The 21813-nt window shown below is 25.2% G+C and overlaps 1 protein-coding gene across 1 annotated transcript; it reads left to right on the plus strand.

The window, feature by feature from the left end:
- Window positions 1–651: 651 nt before the first annotated feature.
- Window positions 652–21159, plus strand: LOC112706619 (beta-glucosidase 12). The gene is made up of 13 exons (XM_025758012.3): window positions 652–878; window positions 1915–1984; window positions 15601–15659; window positions 15935–16010; window positions 16103–16180; window positions 16449–16536; window positions 16615–16870; window positions 17572–17687; window positions 19615–19832; window positions 19945–19976; window positions 20093–20195; window positions 20296–20404; window positions 20825–21159. The coding sequence occupies exons 1-13, from the start codon at window positions 687–689 to the stop codon at window positions 20994–20996; spliced, it is 1569 nt and encodes a 522-aa protein (XP_025613797.1). The 5' UTR covers window positions 652–686; the 3' UTR covers window positions 20997–21159.
- Window positions 21160–21813: the final 654 nt, after the last annotated feature.

The following is a 21813-nucleotide window of genomic DNA, read 5'->3' on the forward strand; positions in this document are numbered from 1 at the left end:
ACCTTCCTTCTTTTTTAGAAGCTGAACATGCTTTATAACCATTTATCAAATATGATATTTAATAATAATAGATATAAAGTTCTTTTATCGGTTATGATATTAATTATATAGCAATTTATTCGATATTCGAATTATACGAGTTATAACAAGTGGATTAATAATAAGCAATAAAATATGGGGGTGGCCAATAAACTATAACTCAAACAAAGGATCTGTTTGGATGAGTTTTTTTTTTAAATTTAACTTATTCTTTTTAAAAATTAAAGATTTTATAGAAAAGTAAAAGTAATTTTATATTTGGATATAATCATATAAAAATATTTTTTTGTTTATTTATTACATAAAAAATATTTTTAATATTTTAAAAAAAAAAGATGTAAATTATAGTTTTTCAAAAAAAAAATTTAATACTTTTATTTTTACTTCTAGAAATTTATTAAACAAACTAAAAAATAAAAATAATTTTTTTTATTAATTTAATGGTCCACAAACAAACACTAAATGACATAATTTCTCTATCTTCACTTAGAAGTTCCAAATTCGAGTCTCATTTTTAATTTAAAAAAAAAAAAAACATAGGTGGGTGACAAGCTAGGTAGCTAAAACTAAAAGCCTAATAAAGGTTACCTATTTTTTGTTATAAAAAGGGTCACAAATTCTCAATACAATCAATAACCACGCAACTGATGAAGAAATATATGGCACCCAATAATAACAAGGGCATTTTGGTACTTGTCTCTCTCTTCTTCTTCTATGCTCTTATTATCACTTCCTCTTCTTCTGCATCACCAGTTTCCCCCATTCTTGATGTTTCTTCCCTCAACCGAACTTCTTTTCCAAAAGCCTTCATCTTTGGAACTGCTTCCTCATCCTACCAGGTATGCATAATGCATGTATACGCATATAAAGTAATATTAACAACACAATATTTAAAGTTATTTTATATAATATGATATTTATAAATATATTTATTATATTTAAAATTATTCAATTATTTTAACGATAATTAATGAATGTTAATTAAGACAATTTTTAAAGAGTCTCTCAAATATTATTGATATAGCGATGTGTGTAACTAACTTTTAGTTAGTTAATTAACTTGATTAATTGCATCTCTAAACTACTTCCTAACAAAAGCTGAGAGCTAGCTGAGCTGATTATTCACACGAAAATTGTTATAATAGTTGTTTTCATATAAAAATATCAAAAGAAATGTCATTTTAAATTGTTTGAAATAATATGTATTTGTATATTAAATATTTTTTATTTGAAATTTATTTTAACTATTTTTTATGTTTGTACTTTGTAGTATTATGATGCTATTTGTTTCAAAAATTTAAGTTTATAATTATATTTTGGTTTAATTATTCTTTTGATTTCTGTAATTTTACTAAATTTTTATATTTTTTTTAATTAGATCTTTATACTATTTTTAATTTTGTAATTAAGTCATTTCTGTTAGAATATTTCTCTACAAATTGAAAGTATTCACAATTAAGAACCTAACTAAATCTTTAAGTACATATTTTTTGAGAGAAATATTCTGTATTTTAACGTTTTTGACGTAAAAAAATATCTAATTACAAAATTAAAATCAATATAAAGACCCAATTTAAAAAAAGGTATAAAAATTTAATTAAAAATTTATAAGTGCTAACAGAATAACTAAATTTTATATTTTTAATATATTTCCTCAACTAGATTTGAACCTTAATTATATATAAACCCTTTTATTTCAATTTTTTAGTTTCTTATTTTTTTTAATATAATAATTATTACATTCTAGAATTTTATTATACTTTATAAAAGAATTTTATTTCAAAAATTTAAATTTATAAAAATATAAATAATTATATCTCTAGTTGTTTGTTTAAACAAAGGTATGGTAGCTAATTATGCATATAAGAAATACAGTATGAAGGTGCAGCAAAGGAAGGTGGAAGAGGAGCAAGCATATGGGATACCTTCACCCACAAATATCCAGGTAACTTAACTACTTCATATATATGCCTTCTTAATTTCCTAACTCATTTTTCTTTTTAATCAAATTTTAGATGCACCAACTTTGAAATGGCCAACACTTTCAATATGCCGTTTCATCTTTTTTAATTGGGAAATCCTTTCTTTTTAAAAAGAAAAAAAAAATGCTACCGGTCTATGCACCCCCTTTATTTATTTATTTTTACTCCTCCTTTAATTAATTTAAAAAAATAATATATATATATTTGTATGCCGATATATCTAAGACATGTATGGTTATTATTGTTTTGAAATAATTGTCATTTTGATCCTTTTAATATATTAAAAAACAATGTATTTATTAGATACAAAAGAAGTGTTAATATATTAAATTTTTAATATATAAAAAAAGTCAAAGCAATAAAGAATAAAAAATACCGGTAATTATAGAATCAATAAAGTTAGATGTCTAAATTTTTTAAAATTAAGTTTTCAACTAAGTCATAACATGTTTTTGTTTTAACATATGTACGTTGCGTCGTCATTTTCTTTTTTTGTTGTTATTATTGTTGTTGCTGTCATCGCACTTTTTCTTCAAACATATGTAAGTAGTACGTACGTATGCGTTGCTATTATACAAAAAAAAAATTACTCTATAATAAAATTTTTATATTTTGTAAAAAAAAAATTTTGTTGAAAAGTACAAATATAAGGAACTACATGATAAATGCGTGCGATTGTTTTTTTGTTGAATTTTTATCAATTTAATTAGACTTAGTCATAAGAAATGTTTGTAAATAACTGCTATAGAATAGCACAAAAATGTTTATACTTTTAGGTAGCGTTTGTTTTAAGATATTGAAACAGAGACTGAAAGACTGAAACTTAATATCATGTTTGTTGGCTCAAAAATTGGTACTAAAATTTCTGTCTCTATTCCTAAAATTTCAGTACTTCAGTACCTCCAAAAAGTAAAAACATAGGAACTGAAACTTTTAAAGGCAAAGACCGAAACTTTAATAACATTTTATACCTAAAATATTCTCATTTCAATTAATTAATTCTAATTTTATATTTTATACAAATTAAATTAGAGTTTCATTTTTGTTTTAATTTCTGTCTCCCACTTTGCACCAAACAAAATACTAAAATTTATTTTTATCTCTATCTTTTAATCTCTGTCTCTCAGTCTCTATCTCTCCACCAAACACTACCTTATTAATCCTCAAGTAGTTATACATGGGCCAAACGAAAATACCATATGGTTAACATTTATTCCAAGGGTAACAATGTAATAAAATCCGATAAAAAAGTTTTACCTGATGAAAATTAAATGATTAATATTTAATAATTGAAAGAATAACTTGGCACTAATTAGTTAAGCGTATGTAGTATATATGTCAATATATAGGTCAAGGAAATATTCAAATAAAATCTTATAATGGCCGCTCTCTGGAAAAAAAAAAAATATATATATATATATAGAGAGAGAAGCACTGTATCTTATTATTGTCCGTGGCCTTTATCGTTATAGGCTTGTCTTATTTTTTTAGATCATTAGTATAAATTTGACTCAAATAGGAAAAATTAAAAACGTATCAATTAAATAATTTATCTCTTTTAGTATTACCATCAAGAATACACGAATCACTCAATTGATGCAAAACAAAACAAAACATATATACATATTAATTCCTTGTGCACTATATATATATATATATATATATATATATATATATATATATATATATATATATATATATATATATATATATATATATATAACCATGCATTATATTTTCACTTTCTACAAAACAATTACCAAATACCTATGCCTCTTTGCCTCACCTCATTCTTGTGGCATTACTTAGTATATATGAGAAAACTCTAAATATGTATTATAAATTTTATATCTCTCAAAAATAAAATATGTAAGGTGAGTTCTACCCAACCCCCTCTAAATCAACATGTAAATTATCCCTTATGACATGGCATGTTTTAATTGGATGTTTAGTTTTAGTTTGAGTTAATTTAACTTAATAAGAGTTAATATATTAACTAAAGTAGAGTAACTTTGTAATTAAATATTTTTATAAGAGGGAAGAATATATAATTTCTGTAAACATTAAAAAGTAAAGTTATATTTCTTATCATTGTTCAGAAGCTCAATGCCCATTTTTCCATTCCTCTCTGAAATTGAAAGAAAAAATAACTCAACCTGTACCCTACTCGTCTTGCTTAGGGTGTGTTTGGCAAACGCGTTGGAGAGGAGAGAAGTACGTTTGAGCTTCTTGAAAGTTTCACTTTTATGTTTGGCCATTTTTATCTTTCTGAACGCAGAATTGATTCTGCTTCTGAAAGCACGTTCAGGAGAAGCTAAAATTTGTAGCCTCTGCGTTTCATGGTTACTTATTATCCTTGGAAAATTAGATGAAAAATTTATTTTTTTTACCAACCCTACCCTTCATTTTCTTCTTTGAAAAGGATACCAGTAACTATTACCTTTACAATAATTCTTTGTAGTTCTTCCTACTTTTTCATAGTTGTTCGTTCTAATTTATTTTTTCATTAAAATAATTCAGATTTGTTTTAATCACTAGTAAATTGAATATTTTAATTTTTTTATTTTTAGTACTCATTTTTATATTTTAATTTTTATATTTTTTATTATATTTTTTATTTATATGATAAATATTTTTATATTATTTGTGTAGTGTTCTGATTTCTTATGTTATATTTTTATGAGTTTTTTTTATCATTTACTATATTATTTTTTATAGGTATATTTTTTATGAAATATTTTTTTTATTTTTGTTTGGCTTTGTTCATATGATATTTTTTTATTTTATTGTATTTCTTTTATTCATATGACAAATGTTGTTGATTTTTTTTATGATATTTTTATTATTTTTTTGCTCATATGAATTCTTTTTTTTTCCTATCCTTTACTGCATTGTATTTAGGTTGTGTATGAAATTTTTTTATTTTTTTATTTGATTTTATTCATACGAATTTTATTTATATTTATTGTATTTTTTTGTTCATATGATATATATTGTTGATTTTATGGAATTTTTATTATTTTTTATCTGTATGATTTTTTTTTCATTTTTTGATGTACTCTATTTTTGTTTTGTATTAATTTTTATATTCTTTATTCTGACCTTGTAAAATTTGTAATTATAATTATTATATACTACGTTTATTATCAAAATTTTGTATAATATAAATTATGATCCTATAAAAAGGATAAAATAAATAAAAATTTAATTATAAGTAACAATAAAGCCATAAATAATGAAAATTTATAATCTAAATAATACTAAATTAAAGAGTACTAACAGTACTAAAAAAATTATAAAATATTTTCTTTTTGTTTGACATTATAAAATTTATAATACTCTCTTTCATATTTTTATTTTTTATTGTATTTATTTTATTTATATGATAAATATTTTTTATATTATTTTTATTAGTGTTCTGATTTTGCATATATATAAAAAAATTATTTAAACTGATGTCTCTTTTAGTAATTTTTCATCTAAAAATGATTTTGAGTAGTATAATCCAAACAACATTTATTTTACTACAATCAATTTTGATATAAAAATTACCAAAAATAAATCACGTTAATCCAAACTAACTTTTTATCAAAATCAATTTTACAAAAATCAATTTTATGCAAACTCCCGTTTACAAACGGTAATCCAAACACACACTTAGTCACCCAACGTGCTCCATATCTACATCCTATATCAAGATCATCATGACGATAACCTGAAATTATATTATGTTGGCATAACAGCTTACTAAAATAGTAACCATTCACGTAGACAATGAACAAATGATCTAAACAAGTGGCCCCACGGATAAACTCGCGTTGATGAATTTTTCACCGTTGTAGATCACCAATGGCTGTACTGCGTCAATATATTCTTCAATTTCAATTAGGAAACAGAGAGCAAGTGCGATGGTTTCAATTGAAGGACAATTTTGGGGGAATGACACTGATACTCCGTCATCTTCTTCCTGATGCTCAAACCATGCTGGAATTTTTTTCCTAAGGATCAACATTTGCAAAAAGTCTTCACGATTTTGGGTAGCTGATTCTGCAAAGTCACAACATGCCTTTGATATAACATCATCAGTTGAAAACAAGGGTTCATTTGTTCGGAGCATGATTTGGGGAAGAAACAAAAAATTGAATTTTTAATAGTTTAGTAAATTATACAATTATCCATTTGGGCTATAATTTAATTACCAATAGTTTAACTATAGTTAACATAACCACCAATTAGAGAGTGACATGTCACAGAGGATAATATACATATTATTATAAGAAAGGTAGAGTAGAATTTACCAATATGTAAATATATATAGTTTATAAGTTGAGTTACATCTATTTAATTTCAATTCTAATATAATATTAAAATAATTTATCTGATTCAATATTGTTAGGTCACTTATCTATAGGTAAATATTTATGTTCAATTCTAATAAGACATTTTTGGTATAGAATTAGGTACATTTAATCTCAATTCTAATAGAGTTGATTTGATAGTATCTTTATTGTTTCTTTCTTTTAAAAAAAATAAATATAATATTTTTATTAAAATGGTAATAGTTGTATTTAGTAAGATAAAATGAATATTCTTAAAAATTATAAATTATAATAATTTTTTTTGATAAAATTGTTTTAAATTTAAAATGACTATGATATATAATAAAGTGTTTCTATTTATTAATATACAATATCATGTTAGACCTTTTAATAATTTAAAATTCATAACTCATATTTTTAAAAAAAATTATAAGTACTTTAAAAAATATTTTTAAATTTTAAAAGTCACAAAACATAGATATAAAATTTTAATTTATCAAATGCAAAATATTAATCTATGCTTTTGAAAAACTAAGTATAAGTATATCTTTAAGTATAGTTAAATCCGTCTTTAGTACATAATTATAAATAATATATCTATATTGTTAGTAAGTAGTCATAAACATGGAGACCTGAAAATTATTTTCTAAGCTATCAGCTTCAATATATCGTCAGATATTTTATCTCTTAACTATTATATAAATAAACTTGTAATGAGATTTGAATATGAATCATATGATTGATGATTCTGTTCCCCATTGTAGAATTATTTTATTTTTTTTAACATTCTTTAATGGGATGATTGCACTTGACTACTGTATAAAATTAAATTAAGAAGCACTTGAATCCATGATTCTCTCAACATATATATAAAGGTTCATTTAGTGTACAGATGTGTTTTGGTATAGATTTACAGATTTTTGTTTTTTATTGATTTAAAAGTGTATCACTAAAAGTGTTGCTTAAAGAAAAAGTGTTACCCTTAATCGTTAACTTGGCTCTGATACCAATTTTTTAAAATGTAATTTTCTTTTCCAAATTATTAACTCTTCATATTTTGCTTCGAATAAGTTTATAATTTGTATAGATTTGGTTGGTGGTACTTTATAATTTGTAATTTCATAATCAAAAGTATTGAGCATTTCTACTATTACTAATTCTGATTTCATTTTTATAGTTTTTCAATCTTGTTTTAGTTTATAATATTTTTTTTTGCATTGATTATTGTATATAAAATCTTTTATCTGTTTGTCTTTTTCTTTAATATAATTTTTCAAATCCTCCAAAACTTCTTTTATTTCTACAATTTCTGTTGTTTCTAAATATCTTTTTAATTTTTTAACTTCATTCTCCATTTTTTCGTTCAACAGCTTTAATTCTTTTAAGTCATAATATGGTGTTCCAGACATTTATAAATTTTTTAAGTTTAGCTCCAACTTGTTTATATTTGTTCTTATTTCTATCCTTTTTATTATAAGGTCATTAATTTCGAACTGAAGATTATTTAATTCCCTTTTATACTCCTTTATTTTACTTTTTAATTTTTTCGCCCTTTTTCTTTTTATTTTGTTTTCTGGTCTTTCAATCTTTGTATACTTCATTATTTATCTTAGAATTTCTGCAAATTCTATCATCGATTCATCACTATTTTCTAGAGATTCTATTAATTTTTCTAACTCTTCAACTTCTCCTTTCAATTTGTCATAGATTATTTTTAGAGCTTCAAATGCTCTTTGATTTATTTCAGAAAACTGTAAATAATTCAACCGATTTTCTCTTGCAAAGAGCTCTTGTTTCTTGTCTTGATAGGTTACATATATTTTCTCTTTATTTATTGTCATAACTTAGTGTTTAGGATTTCATTTAATTTTTCGACCTTTTTTGTTAATTCTTTTATTTCAGAATTTTCTTCTTTAATCTTTAACTTAGATAAACTTAAAGGGCTATTAATTTTGGATTCTTTTATTTGAAAATTCGATGAAACTAATTTTCCTGATGGTTCTTTTAGTAAAAGAACTGGGTTTTCAATAGCTTTATATTTTGGTATTTCTGTTTTTACAATTTTCTGAAATAATTCATCGACATAAATTCTTTCTTTGTTTTTAAATATTATACTATGATGGCTATTTGTTAAAGCATAATTTATTGCATATGTAATTGAAAATGGTTCATCGTCTTGTTCCATTAGATTCTTTCTGTGAAATTTATAAGCCAAACTTATAGATCTTCCAAGATTTTCAGTTGATAAAGGTATAGCATATCCAAGATGGGCATTGAATTTAACATTTACGTTTGCCAAGTTTCCATGAACAATTCCAATTATTTGATCTATTGGGTCATCAGTAATTCTTTTGTCACAGATTGCTAAGCTTATTGGTGAATTAATTCCTTTCATATATGTAAATTTGATTAAGACTTGTATAGTACTAATATGAATCCATCCAATTTTAGATCTTTTTTGTTGATCCTTAATTTTCTCAATCTGTTTACTCAATTCTTCATCATTTATCAAAGCTATTTCAAGTTTTCCATTAGCAGATTTTATCTTTATAGGGGCTTCATGTTGAATTTTTCCATAGTATATTATATTTTTTCTATTAAAAACTTCTTTTAAAAGATTTTATTTATTAAAATTTTCATTTGATTTGAGATTTAATTCTGTTTTTAGAACAGCCTATTTTTCATTATCTAATAAGGCAGATAATCTATAATAATCAGATTCTTCCGTTAATTCTAAACTTTCTAAATAATTCATAACTATGAGATTAAGATAAAGGCGTACCTTTCTGGAGAAAAACTTCCTTTATTTAGAATATTTTACATAAGATGTTTTTATCTCCAGAGGGAAGATTGTAGATACTAACTCCAGAGGGGAGTTTAGAATTGGTTTTTCCTAAGGGAATTCTTCTTCAAACTATAGAATCGCCTCGGCCGCTTCCTCCTTGCTCTCCTAGCATATGAGTACTCTTAGCCTTCTGCTTTCTATTGTTTGATGCCCTCTTCAATTGCCTAAGCAACCTATTTATAATGGTTGGGTCTGATGGACAATTCCCATCCTTACCCTTCTTATGACGTCATTGCTTACGTCATTGTTTATTATCTTGCACCAGCTACATTGTTGGTGCTCTATGACCTAAGCGCTTACGTCACTATGCAATAATATTGAGAGATGCTTCAAATGTGTTGTCCTCCTCTTTCATCATGTGACCTTCAGATGCGTTGTCTTCTTCCTTTATCATGTGGGCTGATTCCGTTTCATTATTACTTTCTTCAGATAACTCTGAGACACATAGCTGGCACTTGTGGTCTTCTCTGTCTTTTATCAAATAGCAGAGATTCCTCTTTATCCCTTCAGGGAACTTTTCTAAGAGTCCAGATAAGTTGTAGAATGCTGATTCAAATTCCACTAAGAGTCTCATCTCTCTTTCTTCAATTTCATTCCTTTTACTGGACATAAGCAAAGTATTTCTGCTTTTATAATTGATTCTTGTGTGAGATTCCCTTGTTATCTTTTGAGTTCTTTTGAAGACCCTTGCTAGTGTGCTGGCTAGTCTTCCTTCATGACTGTAGATTGTTAAATCTTGAACTTGATCAATTGGTTGAAAATTTCCTGGGAAGACGGACATGAATATTACTTGGTGTGCTGGAACCAAGCATTCTTCTTCTTCATTAAAAATAGGTTGACTGTTTGTAAATTTTAGGGATATATCCCTTGGATTTACGTTGTCAATCATATTTTTAAATCTCTTTACTGCATCAACGAATCCTGCAGGAAACTCACTAATAATTTTCAAATCATTAAAAATTAAAATTGTATCAATTAATCCATACTAGAAAAACTGATAGGTGTCAGATGGGGAAGCTTCTGGAAATATAACCAGCTTTGTTAACTGTTCTTTGGCAATAGGATAATATCCCAAGATTGCCCTTTTTTCTTCAGTCCAATTTAGGACTATGTTAAGGGTTTCTCTGAGATTTGATCTACAGACCCTTTTCTTTTCCTTGATTTTAGCCCTTGTAGGAATGTTTCTTATTATTCCTGTTCTCTGGGTTTGAATTGTAGCTTTATCTGCTCTTTTTAGGGTTTGCTCTGGATGAAGAGCTTCATATTCCCTGAAAGATTCATTTGCTTCTTCCAGTGTTAAAAACCCTCCTTTATGAATTATCCTTGATTGATGTGTAAATGGTGCTGCTTTTTCCCATGCATCATATACACCTTTCATGGGGCCATTATAAATTACATAATATTTTTTTATCTTGGGTGGATTTTTTGATAATTTCAGCAATTGTTTTATTTTCTGGAATTTTTTCTTCACCTGATTTGTCCACCACGCTTAGCTGGCTGAACTCTGATGTTTTTGGTTGTTGTGTTGATTTCATTGCTTCGATGGCCTTCTTGAGAGATTGGATCTATGTCCTTATTTGCTGACAATGCTTGCATTTTTCGAGTTCTTGTTCGTATTTCTGAATTTCTTGATCTAATGTGTTGTAAACGAACTCCATTCTCTTGTTAATGTATCTGCAATAACATTTTTGTCACCCTTAATATATTCAATTTTTATTGGATATTGTAACAAAAATAATTGTCATCTTACCAATCGTCCATGATTATAATCAACTTTTAAATTATATCGTATGAAACCTGTTAGGTAACTTGAATCTGTCCTTAATGTAAATTCTCTGGGTAGTAAATCAATTTTCCATTTCTTAAGAGATTTAATGGCTGCTAGAGTTTCCTTTTCATGAGTGGTATATCTCTGTTCTGTTGGAGTAAAAGTCCCTGAAATATACCTGCAAAGTAATTCCTTTGAGGAATATTTAGAATCTAGTGATTCTTTTTCTTGTTCCAAACTTTTTATAGTTTTCTTAGCTTTTAGACATCCTGACCAAGTTATGTCTGAAGCATCTGTTTCTACTATTAAGTAGTCATTTTCTTCTGGAATATAAAGTTCTGGAAGTTTTTCACATAATTCTTTAATTCTTTGAATTTGCATACTGTATTTTTCATCCCATTTCCATTCGTTTTTAGTACTTATTTTTGGAAATAAGCTTTTAGTGTATTCTGTTATGTTCTTTAAAAATCCTTGATAAGAAATATAATTTATACACCCTAAAAATCTTTGTAATTATTTTCTATCTTCTATTTTATTAGGAAATAAATTTACCTTTTCTAGGACATTTGGCTGCAGTTTTAGCTTTCCTTGAGTGGATAGAATTAACCCAAGAAACTCTATTTCTTGTTTTGCTATTCTTTCTTTCTTTTTGCTAAGAACTAATCCTTTTTCTTTACATCTTTCTAAAACTATTAATAATTTTTGAAGATGATCTTCTTTATCCTGTTTTGTAAAAATTAGTATATCATCAATGTACACTAAAACAAATTCATTTAACTCTTTTAGATTTTCTTCCATAAATCTTTGATAAATACCTGAGGCTTGTTTTAATCCGAATGGTAATATATTCCATTCATAGAGCAACACACTTGTTGATTCTTTTATTGGGCAAGTAAAAACAGTTAATTTCTTTGTTTCTTCGTCTAAACGAAGTTGCCAATACCCTGATTTTGCATCAAGAGATGAAAACCAAGTTGCTCCTTTGATTTTTTCTAAAATAGAATCTTTTCTTGGAAGTTTGTGAGCATCACCAATAGTTGCTTCATTTATCTTCTTATAGTTAATAATCATTCTTCGTTTTCCCCTTTTAATTTCATTATTGTTTTCGACATAAAAGGCTGGAGCCGCATGAGGACTTTTACTTAATCTTATAATTTCTTTTTCCAAAAGATCTCTACATTCTAATGAAAATTCTTCTCTATCTCTTGCGGAATAAGGAATTTTATTTGGAACATTTATCTCTTTTGTAGGATCTTTTAATTTAATACTTACTAATTCGTTATTTGTATTTTTAATATCTAAAGGATTTTCAGCACAAATTTCATCCAAAAGTTCTTCTATCTTTATTTCAAGATTATTTTTTGGGATATTTATCTGAAAGCATAGATTTAAATAACATGTCTCTAATATAGAGAATATTTTAAATTTTAAGATCTTATCTATAGTAGTAGTCGGTATTTTTATTCGTTTTGATTTTTGATTTATCGAAGAATCGTGTGGAGCTTTTAAAACTATATATGTTAATTCTTGAATGAATGGATGATATAGCTTTAAAAAGTTATTTCCTATGATGAAATCCATTCCAGAATCTAACATATACTGATGGAACAATGAACCTATAATTTTGAATAAAAATTTCAACCATCTCTGCTTTTTGGTCAATTTTATGTATTGATTTGTCAGCTATTCTAACTCTTAATGGTTTCTTTAATTTTTTTCAATCAAGTTTTATATTTGAACTAGCAAAGCATTGTGTTGCTCCAGAATCTATGAAAGTATTTATAAACTTTTCTGTTATTTTTATAGTGATAAATGTAGCATTATTACTCAGTCTCTGAGTCTGTTTCCGAGACATATTCAAAAATATAGTCTAAGTTATCATCAGATTCTTCTAATGGTTCCATGAAACAAGACTTAGCAATTTCTATTTGTTTAGTAAGATCCTTTTTATCCTTCTTTTTCGGGCATTCATTTGCATAATGTCCTTCTTCTTGGCAATACCAACATTTACAATTTTCTTTTTTATTCGGGCAATAGTTATTTCTTTGTTTTTTATTTTTATTGTTATTTTCCTTTCTAAAATATCTCTTTTTTCTCCCGTTTGGATAGTATTTTCTTTTTCTAAATTGATATTTTCTTTTTCTTTGAAAATTTTTATTAAGACCATATTTTTGAGGTATCTCCTTATTATCCTGACAGCAAATTCTAATTATATTTGCAAATCTTTTTTGAGTTGCTTCTTACATACAACGTTCTTTTATTTCCTCTCTTATTGCAGAGGTTGCTCCACCAAAATTATTTTCAATTGTTCCTCTATTTATTTCTCTTATAAATCTTCCCATTATAAATTCATTAGCAGGATATGGAAGTTTTGTTATATACATACTAAGATAATGATTTTTATCTTCTTCTTTTAATTTGTAATAATGTATTCTATATTCACATATATAAGACTCCGTATTACATAAATCATATATCTGAATATTAGCTAAATGATTTTTTGCTTCTTGATATTCTTTATTATAGACTTCTTGTCTATGATCTATAATATTTTTTCCAAAAAATTCTTTATATAGAATCATCATTATATATAATATCTTATCATAAGCTGATGTTTTTGTTTCTAATTCTTCTATTATTTGGTTTTCTATTGATGTCATATAATCTCTTATAGTTCCTTTAGTATGAAACCCTATGTAATTCCAAATGTTTCTTCCAGACAATTCACTAAGTTTTGGATTAGTAAAGGCTTCTAATAAGAAGAAATTCAACCAGTTTTCGAAAATTTCTTTTTCATTCTTTTTACAGTCTAAATCGAGCATTCTATCTCCTTCCATTTCCTGGATTTTAAGGATGTATTTTGATGGTATTTTTGTATATGTTGAATCTTTATTTATAAAACCTTTTTTAAAGGCATAATTATCAAAACCTGTTTCCCATTTAAATTGAGATTGATTATCTTTAGATGTTCCAGCTTCATTTTTTACTTGTATTGGAATTGCTGGTTCTTCGTCACTTGAGTAATCTAGGATGTGTTCTTCATTTTCTATATTTTCAGAATTTACTAATTCTTCTTTTATTTGAAATCCTTGTTCCATAACATTATTTTCTTGAGCCATTTTTAATTGTTTAAAAAGCATTGTAACTTCTTCTAATTTTTCTTCAATATTCATAATTTTAGTGGTGGTTTTACTTTTAAATCTGTTATGTTGATTATATTTTGAAATTTTTTTTCTTTGGGATTCTCTTTTTCCTTATTTCTTTGAAATTTTATGGACACTAATATTTCTTCAAGCATATCTACTATAGAATTTAATTGTGGGTTGAAGGTATGATAAAGATGTGGGGAATCATTTCCATGGTAACATTTTTTAGAAATTCCGTGTGAAAAATAAGTTTTTTCAGGTTTTTGAAGTCCTTCAATAAAACTTATAGTAAAATAAAGATTTTGAGAAAAATCATTTTGTATTGATTTTAAGAATTCGGTGTCATTACAATTAACATTAGTTAAAATCATTAATTTTTGATCTATTAATTTTGATAACTTAATTATTTCTTCTTTTAAATATTCTAATTTACTTTTTTCCATTAGGTGACGTTTTTTTTTGTGAAAAGTTACGGTTTTGAGTGAAAAGTGTAACTTTAGAATGTGTGGTTTAGATTTTGCCACATCTTTAAATCTTTAAATCTGTACAGATTTAGATCTGTACCATATAATTTTCTATATATAAAATAATAAGCCTCTTGTCCGTAGACTAATTAGGTAGATGACAGAATAGAAATAAACTCAAACACTTTTTTTTTTTAATTTGTATCAGACATATTTTCGAATACGATACATATTGTTATTTATTTGATGTGTGTGTTTTCTTTGTTTAACTGTGTTTTAATAAAAAATAAAATTTTTTTTAATATATTTAGAAATACCTAAATACTATCACGTATCAGTATGTCCTATCTTATTCTTAACATGTATTTTTGAAATAAGTTTAGTAATAGTATATATTATTAATTATTAAAATAAAATATATTTTAAATATATTATATAATTAAAAAATATTAAAATATTATTAAATTTATCTAAAAAATATGTTTTATTTTATATATATACCGTGTTTTCGCATATTATAAGCATTTTAAATTCGTATACCTACATATTTCGTATCATCATATCATGTTCTATGTCTATGTTAATGTCTATATATCATAGTATAATTATATAACGTGCACATTAAAATATATAAATAAAGAGATTTTTTAATATTGAGAATTAATTGTAACAATAATGTTTAAAATAATTAAAATATATATCATACTATATCTGACGAACTTGAATTGATTGGTTAATTTATTCGTTAAACAGTTAAATTATTTAACAAATTTTTAAATAAAATTTAGATCCATGATAAAAAAAAATTATTCTATCGAATTAGAAAATCCGTAAAAAAAAAGTCATACTCATCGTGTTAATAAAAACGTTTGAAAGATATTTTATAAAATTTATAATGACAGCTCATCTCGTAATTAAAAATATTTTTTTATAAACTATTTTTTTGTGTATTGATTATTATTATTATTATATTAGGGGAGTAGTCCCTTTAATTAATCGGCATATCATATCTGACGATTATTGCATGCCACACGCAGAAAGGATACAAGATAGAAGCAATGGAGATGTTGCAAATGATGAATATCACCACTACAAGGTATGATATATATAATATATTAAATTCCAAATGCAATGGCAGCAAAATTAAGGAGAATAATATTCCAAAAAAAATAAAATAAATATAAAAATCCACATTAAAATAATAACGATGAATCAATTATGCAACATATTTATATTAAAATACTATAATATAAATAAAGAATAAAAAGAACAATAATCACATTAATTCCCATACATATATATGCTTATTTTTTCCTTGATTATTATGATTTCATATAAAAAAAAAAAAGATTGATTCTTGTCCATATATAGGAAGATGTTGGGATTATGAAGTATATGAATTTAGATGCTTATAGATTCTCTATCTCTTGGTCCAGAATACTCCCAAGTAAGTCATCATATGCCTTATTAGCTAGTTTCATTTGGCTTGATTGGATCTTTCATGTTATTAACTATTTTAAATGAATTTCATGTGAACAGAAGGAAAGTTTAGTGGAGGCATAAATCAAGAAGGAATCAAATATTACAACAATCTCATTGATGAATTATTATCAAATGGTTAGAATAACTAATTAAAGTTTGAGGGTTAAAATCAAAATAGTTCTTTATTCAAAAGATTAGATGTGTATTAATTTAGTTTTTAAAATATTAAATATTTTAAATTGATCTTTAAAATATATAATTGTGAATTATATTAGTCTTTTTATTTCTCACATAATGATATGTGAAATAATCATCATTGTATTTTTCAAAAATCAACTTAAGACGTCTAATTTTTTAAAAACCAAATTAACAAAAAATCTCAAATGAAATTATATTTTTGCAGGTATAAAACCATTTGTAACTCTTTTTCATTGGGATCTTCCCCTGATATTAGAAGACGAGTATGGTGGCTTCTTAAGCCCGAACATTATGTAAGTGCTACAAAAAATAAAATAAAATAATTAAAATAATAAAGCAAGCTATCATATATTATTATAATTTCTTTTTAGAAATGATTTTCGAGATTATGCGGAGATTTGCTTTAAAGAATTTGGAGATAGAGTGAAGCATTGGATCACTTTGAATGAACCATGGACATTTAGCCAAGGTGGCTATGCAAGTGGCATGCTTGCACCTGGTAGATGTTCAAAATGGGTGAATCCAAATTGCACTGCTGGTGATTCTGCTACTGAACCCTATTTGGTTGCTCACCATCAACTTCTTTCTCATGCTTCTGCTGTGCAACTCTACAAGAAAAAATATCAGGTATTATATCGAATTTTTATGATAAAAAAAGTCTATATTTTAATTGTTGTTTATTCAAAAAAAAAAGATAAAGATGGAAAATTTTAAAATATTTACTAGATATGGATTGAATTTTAGTTTAATTATTCTATTAGTTCTTATAGTTTTATCGAATTTTTAATTAGATTCCTATATTTTTTTTCTTTTCAATTAGGTCTCTATGTCATATCAGATTTGTAATTAAGTCCCCATCGTGACAAAAATATTGAAATTAACGGAATATTCTATTAAACTATATAGAATATTCAGTCAAGTGTTAGACATATTCGTTTTGCTTAATAGAAATATTCTGTTAATTCCAGTATTTTTATCACAATAGAGACTTAATTACAAAATTTGATATAGTATATATAGGGACTAAATCAAAAAGAAAAATATATAGAGATCTAATTGAAAATTCAGTAAAACTATAGATATTGACAGAATAATTAAATTTTAAATTTTTATGATAAAAGTGTATAATTTAATTATTGTTTATCGTAAAAAAAGGTTTACATAAAGATAAATAAAAAGAGAAAAAAATTAAAAAAAATCATACAGATTAAAAAATTGACTCTTGCATAAAATAATATATTAAATATTTAATTATTTATGTATTTTTTTTATTAATTTATATTTTTGAGAAGTAACTTTATGATATTATTTATTTGTACATAACACAGGAATCTCAGAAGGGTGTGATAGGTATAACTTTGGTGTCTCATTGGTTTGTGCCAACTTCAAATAGCAAACTTGATCAAATGGCTGCAGAGAGAGCAATTGACTTTATGTTCGGATGGTAAGTACTTGCATTTAACATATACATACAAAGGCACAATTATATAGTATATACTTAATTATATGTTGAATTCTACTCTACTCTTTTTGAAATAGAGGGTAAATTACCCCTTATGACATATACAGTAATTATTTATAAATTATTCTTCTATCAGAGTTTTAAGATTCACGTTATCTTCTCTTTTCTTTTCAATTGACGCGATATTTCTTTTGAAACTTGATAGTAGTGTTATTTTTATAATCCACACCAAATACACCTCTTCTTCGATTTTAAGACCATAATTCCTCTCAAATTCAATCACCATTTCCAATCAATTAGGTTAGGATTTTAAACTTGTTCATATGCTTTCAATCTCTCATTTCAACGAGCACATCTATTAATTTTTCAGCTCTTTCCTTCCTAAGATTTTCTTCCTAGTATTTTTCTTAAAATTCAGTCGGATCAACAATGATACTCCTCTTCAGATAACCAACCCTCATAGCTTTGTATAACTATATAACAAAAACAAACTAAAATATTAGTTAGTCATAAAATCATTAAGTCAATAATTACCATCTTAGGATTTTTATTATCTGAATAATGATTGAAAAATAATTTAAGAGCAATTAAAGATAAAAAAAATACCTTGGTGTCTTCTTTCACGCACCAATTACCATCATTTTTAACTAATATATCAAAAATTTCTATCAGTTTTTCAGCTCTCTCGTTTTTAAGATTTTCTAGCCATCGTATTAGAGATAGTAATTAGATTTGACGATCTCATTCAAACTTTGGAACTCTGATTGAAAGATAATTTATCAATAATCATTGTATATGTCACAACGGATAATTTACCCTTTATTTTAGGCATATAGAGTTCACCTAATTATATATATAGCTAAATATATAATAGTTTTAATTTGTTCTCTTTATTTGAAAAACATTAGTGCTTTATCACTAATTCTTTTTCTAGTAACAATATACTTTATTACTTTATGACTTAAATAGAATAATAGAACTAAATATAAAAAGTACATCATTTTGTCATAAAGCATTCATAGTTTTCAATAATTGGTCGGAGAATAATATCCAGCATCATTGTTCATGTAGAGAAACTTTAATTTTAATTAATACTACTATAATTTTCCTAGCTCATTGAGTATGTTTCTTCAATGGTGGACAATAAATAATGGAACAAATCAGTCATATAGATTTAAATATGAATTTTGATTTATAAAGAGCGATTCTACTATCAGATTACCAACCATTTTCAGGAAAACCTTTCATGTATATATCTTTCCCACTGCACCATTCTAAACAATGTTTTTTTTTGTCAAACACTGTTATCTACTAAACTAAATAATAATTTTTAGACTTCTCTTTTAATCTGTATTAAGTGCGTGTTACATTTATAAGAAGTTTTTTTTTTTTTAAAAAAAAGGAAGAAAACTTTATTTGCCTACTGACCTGCCTTAATTTGTTTTGTTATATATTTATAATTTTTTTTATCTTACACAATACACATTTACTTACCTACACTACTATAAATTTTTTTATATTTTACTTTTTTTTAGTTTAATTCGGAATTCAAATTCGATATAACTTTTTCAAAAGCCAACAAATCCACTATTATATTATAACATTGCTTTATCAGCATTATATTATTGACAGAACTTACTAATACCATATCGATGAACTTATATTGATTGGATAATCAGTTTATCCGTTCACTTAAATAAATATTAAATATTTAAATTTTATTATATATATAAAATTTTTTAAATTTAAAATTCGTGATAAATCAGTCTTTTACCAACAAAATTATATCTGTATAAAAAAATCATCAAATATATTTCTAAAAATTATCTATATTTTAAAAATATGTTTAATAATAATAATATGTATTTTTTAAAAATTATTCCTATGAAAATATTGGTATTTGCTACAGGTTTATGGAACCATTGACAAGAGGAGATTATCCTAAAAGCATGAGATCCTTGGTAGGGAAAAGATTGCCTAAATTCTCTGCAGATGAAGTTAAAGTAGTCAAAGACTCATTTGATTTTATTGGGTTAAATTATTATACCACCAACTATGCTGCTTACTCACATAAGCTCACAAATGCCAAACCTAATTACCTCACTGATTCCCATGCCAATCTTACAAGTAAGCACACATCCATTTTATATATTGTTCCAATATATAATTAATTAATTCATTAACATACATATTCAATTTCCAAATGTCACCTCTTTATTTTTTATTTAATTAATGGCAGCTGAACGCAATGGAGTTCCCATAGGTCCAAGGGTATGTATAAATAGTCTCATCAAATAACTGAAAAAGCTACGTATTATTTATTATAATTTATTATTACCTAGCATTATATTTGTAATTATTTTTCTTTTTTTTTTACACGTTTGTAGGCTGCTTCCAATTGGTTATATGTATATCCAAAAGGAATTCAACAACTATTACTTTACACCAAGGAAAAATATAACAACCCTTTGATTTATATAACTGAAAATGGTAAGAGAGAAAAGTCAGAAAACCATTAATTTTTTTTTTGTTACCTTTAAATTATCGTTTTTTTTTCTTAATTTTTATATATACTTGTATTAATTTGTAGGAATAGATGAGTTCAATGATCCAACACTATCACTTGAAGAAGCTCTTATAGATACTTTTAGAATTGATTATTATTATCGTCATCTATTTTATCTCCAGTCCGCAATAAGGTTAGTAGCTTCTTATTATTATATAATAATTTAATTATTCTTCAATTTTTAATTAAGTTATTATATATATATAATTAGATTTTTATATTTTTTTAGTTTTATAATTAGATCATTTTTATATCAAAAATATTAAAATTAACGAAATATTTTTTTAAAATATTTATGATAAAAAATTTAATTAAATTTTTAATTATAAATATTTTTAATTTATAAAAAAATATATATTCAATTAATTATATTCTAATATATTTTACGTTAAAAAAGATCTAATTATAAAATTAAAAAAATATAAAAAGTTAATTATAATTTTAATAAAATTATAGTGATTAACAAAATAATTATATCTTATATATTCAACGTTCAATTATTTTTCTTTTAAAATTCTAATTTTGTTCAATTTGTTGGCATTATAATAATAAGGGATGGCGTAAATGTGAAAGGATACTTCGCATGGTCATTATTGGACAATTTTGAATGGGCTTCAGGATACACAGTGAGATTTGGAATAAATTTTGTGGATTATAATAATGGTTTGAAAAGACATTATAAACTGTCCGCAAAATGGTTCAAGAACTTTCTCAAAAAATATTAGACTTATATTACAATTCTAGTGATTCCAACAAACAATATTACGTAAACCTTGAATGATTATATATCATAATTGCTTGCATGTAATTTTCTTTTAAAATTGTTTTACGTTATTGTGTCACTGTATGTAGATGTATCTTTTCAATTAATTAATTAATTAATTATTACTTTTGTTGTTGTATCGCAATTAGTATGATAATCAAATAAGATTAAGATCCTCTTATTACTGTCTAGAGACTATAGCTATAAAGATAAAATAGTGGCATGAGGTTATTTTCTACGCCGGAAATTCTTCCTAGACAAATGGATATTGACTTACATTATATAATGTATATAGATGGAATTAACCTTTCAATGCACAAAAGATTAAACTAAACATACACATTTAAACATATAAAATTTAGAAAGATTATTAATATTATGATTAAAAATTAGAATTAAAATTTAAGAGAAGTGCTACACATACAAGTCTTTTTGACTTACAAGTCTTACAAGTTATTAGGCCTTTTAATGCGTTATTCAACGTTTCCTATTTTCAAAGCGCTACACTCAGAACGGTTCTTCTTCTTCCTCTTCCTCTTCCTCCTCGTCTTCTTCTCCTCTTCTTCTTCTTTTTCTTCTTCTTCTTCCTCTTCCTCTTCCTCCTCTTCTTCTTCTTCTTTGTTTTTTTTTTTTTTTCGATTTTCATGGTTTCTGAAATCAAGCTTTGAAATCGTTTTGAAGAAGAAGAAGCAGCAGAAGATGAGGAGAAAGAGAAAGAGTTCTGAATTATGCAACGAATTTTGGGTGTATTTCTTAAATATTTTGGGTGTATTTTTTGT

Source organism: Arachis hypogaea, chromosome 8 (genome assembly GCF_003086295.3).
Source record: "Arachis hypogaea cultivar Tifrunner chromosome 8, arahy.Tifrunner.gnm2.J5K5, whole genome shotgun sequence".
NCBI lineage: Eukaryota > Viridiplantae > Streptophyta > Magnoliopsida > Fabales > Fabaceae > Arachis > Arachis hypogaea.

Coding starts and splice junctions, on each gene's coding strand:
- LOC112706619 (XM_025758012.3), top strand. CDS start 687: ATGAAGAAATATATGGCACCCAATAATAACAAGGGCATTTTGGTACTT. Junction 16,537..16,614: donor TTCTTAAGCCCGAACATTAT/GTAAGTGCTACA, acceptor ATTTCTTTTTAG/AAATGATTTTCGAGATTATG. Junction 19,833..19,944: donor TTCCCATGCCAATCTTACAA/GTAAGCACACAT, acceptor AATTAATGGCAG/CTGAACGCAATGGAGTTCCC.